The sequence below is a fragment of the Parasteatoda tepidariorum genome, chromosome 7 (assembly GCF_043381705.1).
Source record: "Parasteatoda tepidariorum isolate YZ-2023 chromosome 7, CAS_Ptep_4.0, whole genome shotgun sequence".
Classification (NCBI taxonomy): Eukaryota; Metazoa; Arthropoda; class Arachnida; order Araneae; family Theridiidae; genus Parasteatoda; species Parasteatoda tepidariorum.
In genome coordinates this window covers 37,531,141-37,534,886 of record NC_092210.1, presented here as the reverse complement: position 1 = coordinate 37,534,886, position 3,746 = coordinate 37,531,141, and the positions used below count along the sequence as shown (strand labels likewise).

Below are 3,746 nucleotides of genomic sequence, written 5' to 3'. Positions count from 1 at the left end.
TTAACATTATATATATATTATGTTATACAACAAGTTATGTATAAAAATAAACAACAATTAATAAAATAAATGAAAAAACGTTCTTAACTCACAGTTTTATTTCTTAATATCTACCGTCCCTTAATTATATTAAATCGAATGATTATTTATAATTAATATTAATTTCACTTCGAAAATGCCGTCAATGAATCGGAAAATTTTAGCTACTAAAAAGACTACAAGCACTTAGCATCTAGGTAATATTGAAACTTCGAAATATATATATATATATATATATAATATATATATGCAAGTGTGTAATATGTCATAGTAAACGCAAATTCTAATAAGAGAATTAGAAAAGTAAGAACTATAAAAAAGAAAAGATTAAAAAAACTATATTTGAATTCTGTTTGGCTATACCAAAAAAGGACAGCTAAAGAAACCATGACTATTCCGTCGTAAAACGCAGCATGAAAGACCTTCATTTCTTGTACAAATTTTGTTAGAGACCCACTGCCGTTTAGTAACACGTGCTCTGAGCAACAGGTGGTGAGAAATACACAATGAGCTATGATTTTCATTAGTAAAATAATTCTTTGGTACTAATTGAGAAAAAAAAATATGAGAAATTAAGGATTGTTTGCGCTTGCAAGATTTAATAAAATATAATAATTGAAGGATTCTTCACAGCAATAAATAATGTTTTCTATGTTTTACGATGAAATCAAATTTAAAAGGAATAATTTTTTAAAGTTTTCTTCGAAACTTTTCTGATAATTTGATATTTTCTATTTTTTTCCTTCTTCTACTGCATAAAATATTGTGTAAGTTTTCATAATTGAGCTTTTTAGAGCTTTCAATATTTGAGAATTAAATATGTATACTGTAAAAAGAAAAATTTCTCAAAATTGAGTTAAAGTGGATCCAAAATAGTTCTGAAAGAAATAATAATTGAATTTAAAACTTCTTGTATTCACAGCATGTATTCATTTTTTAACAAAATGCACGTGAAAAGAAAAATGTGTGAGAAAGATGTTTATTGGTTGCTCGAACCAAAGACCTAAGGTTTCTTAAAAGGATGTTCTAACCACCATAGGTGGGCACCCCAGTCCAGGGAGAGTTAGGAAGCTTTATATAATGGCCGCGGCAATGACCCATTATGATATGCTTATTTTTAATTTCAATGGTATACAAAGGGCCGTAATTTGGAAAATATGGTCCAAATAGCTTAATCAGGAAATCAGTATTTTTAATTTCACTTTTACTTATTTCGCTATATCTTAGAAGAACCTTTACGCGAATGAAATGTTTGTCATTATGTGTCACTGCGGCTACTACTATATATTCTCTCTTGATTGGGGTGTTCAATTAGGGTGGTTAAAAATTTTCAGACGCGAACCCAGAGATTCTTGGTTCAAAAAGCCAATGAACATCGCTTTATCAAACATTTTCCCCTCGTCATGTATTTTGCTCAAAAAAGAGTATATGCTATTTCAATTTTGAATACATGGAGTTTTCAAATTCAACTATTTTTTATCGGAGCTATTTTAACATATTTTTACTCAATTTTGGAACTTTCTTTTTTATAGTGTAAATTTCAAGATTTTTCTACAATTTCGTTGAAAATTCGTTACTTGTACATTTACAACTGCTAATAAACAACTAAGTATTTCCTTATTATTTTTAAATTTAGTTTTAATTATTTATTTATTCTGCATAGAAGAAAAATATTTTAGCACCAAACTTTAAAATGCTTTTGGTTTCTTACGAGCAGGCTTTATATTTCACATAGTTAAACAATAACAATAAATAAATATGCAAGTTAGTTCGATAGTTGCCTAAGATCTTAATGAAAATGTGTTGTCACTTGCTGTAAATTTACAATATAACACATTTTAAAATAGTATTATCCTTAAATAAATGTCTTTAAAATAGGAGAGAATTATCATTGAAATTTAATTTTTTCCCCATTGCACTTGAAATAATAATTTTTCATTTGTAATTTTAATTGCAAAATGTTGCAGATTGAATAACTGAGATATTTACTTGAAATTTATGATAACACTAAAAGCAAATAAAAGCGTATCACATTTGAATTCTCTAGCAATGGATTTTCAGCAACTATTAGATAATGATATTTAAACATCATCAACAAGTAAGATAAGAAATAATCAAGTTATATAAAAAAAAGCATCCAAAAAATATAACTCTTATTCATATAGTATTCTAAGAGTTAAGAGAGAAAAAAAAAAGGAAAAAAAGATTAAACCGTGCTATGAACTATGCCTGACGCAAAGGAAAGAAGAACTAGGAAAAAAATTAACAACCAGAAAAGGGGAAAGTTAATTTAGATTCTGAATCTATAATCCTGTTCGCGGATACTGTATCTGTATTAGCATATAATAAAATAAAACCTCTCAAAAATAGGTTAATCGAAGCATTAACATAGAAACAAAAGGGCAGCAAACTTCTGGGAAAAATATCTGGACTTCAATGCTGTGTTTAAAACTCAAAAAGAATTTTCTGGAATTACAGAATTATATAAAATATGTCAGGTTGCTATATATGAATGTAAAAAGCATTATCCTAAATCTATACAAAATAAACAAAATGTATCAGATTGTTTAACATGTATAAATTGAAAGAGCATTTCACAGACTTATTAAAATATAATTGTTAAGATTGTTAAGATATTCAGTCAGCTTATTTAAAATAAAGTCAGATTGTTATAGATATTAGGAAGTTAATTGACCGAAAATAAGAAATTAAGTGAAATGATCTGATTGTTAAACATGAAATAGAAAGAAATTGTTCAGAAATAAATAAAATACATCAGATTGTTAAAGAAAAAGTTTGGCTTGAAAGATAATTGTCCGGAATTAAGGAGTCAAGCAAAAAATATCAAGTTCTGTACAACAACGTAGAATACAATTTAATATTATTATATGTTACGTAATATTTTATGTTACAACTTAATATTTGAAAACTTTTGGCTAATATTTAATATTTCATTTTTTTTAAAAATGGCGCTTTCTTTTTACCATTTTTATTGAAGGAATTTTTTTAATTCCCATTTTTCAAATTTTTATCAGGTTACACTAATGATAATATTTTTAAGAAAAATTAATAATTTTTTTTTTTAATCTAACCTTAAGAATTATATGTTTCAATTTTTCTTTCTTTCTTTTTTAATTTTTCAAATTTCGTTGGACGTGGGTCAATATGAAACGATTTTTTAGAAAAACCCATCTCTTCTCTTGTTCACATTCCGAGTGAAGTCGGATCGCAAACAACATGTTATATCTAAAACTAATGAACATAAAAGGGCATTTAAAATTTTAAAGTAATATCTTGGAAGCTACAAATCATTTAGTAGGATATTTCTAATGCTATATTTGAATCACGAATTCAAAGACGAACCATAAATACAAAAGAAAATATTTATATCCGATGTTAATGGCGAAATTTTTTTTCTATATTTAAAGCAAATGTAAACAATTATGTTTGTTCTAATTTTTGTGTAATTTTTGCTTTAGAAATCAGCTGATGTATCTTATTGGATAGAACAACAAAAACCTGATGATAATGCAATGCAAGAAAGCTACCATTTAGAAAAGGCAGATGGCGCCACGACGAATGAAGATCCTGAATCTGATGGTGAAATGACTGCACTATGACCATCATATTTAACACATAATTATTCATAAAAAAAGTTTTTGTTTCCTGTTAGAAAATTTTATTAATAAAATTTTTGTCTTTTTTTT

At 26.5% G+C, this 3,746-nt stretch overlaps 1 protein-coding gene across 1 annotated transcript in view; it reads left to right on the top strand.

Annotated features, from left to right (window-relative positions):
* LOC107455648 (uncharacterized) overlaps nt 1–3,746 on the top strand; it is a 21,872-nt gene extending 18,126 nt beyond the window's left edge. The window contains exon 2 of the mRNA XM_016073285.3: nt 3,519–3,746. Within this exon, the coding sequence (XP_015928771.1) occupies nt 3,519–3,659 (141 nt within the window). The 3' untranslated portion in view covers nt 3,660–3,746. The remainder of the gene's footprint in view (nt 1–3,518) is intronic.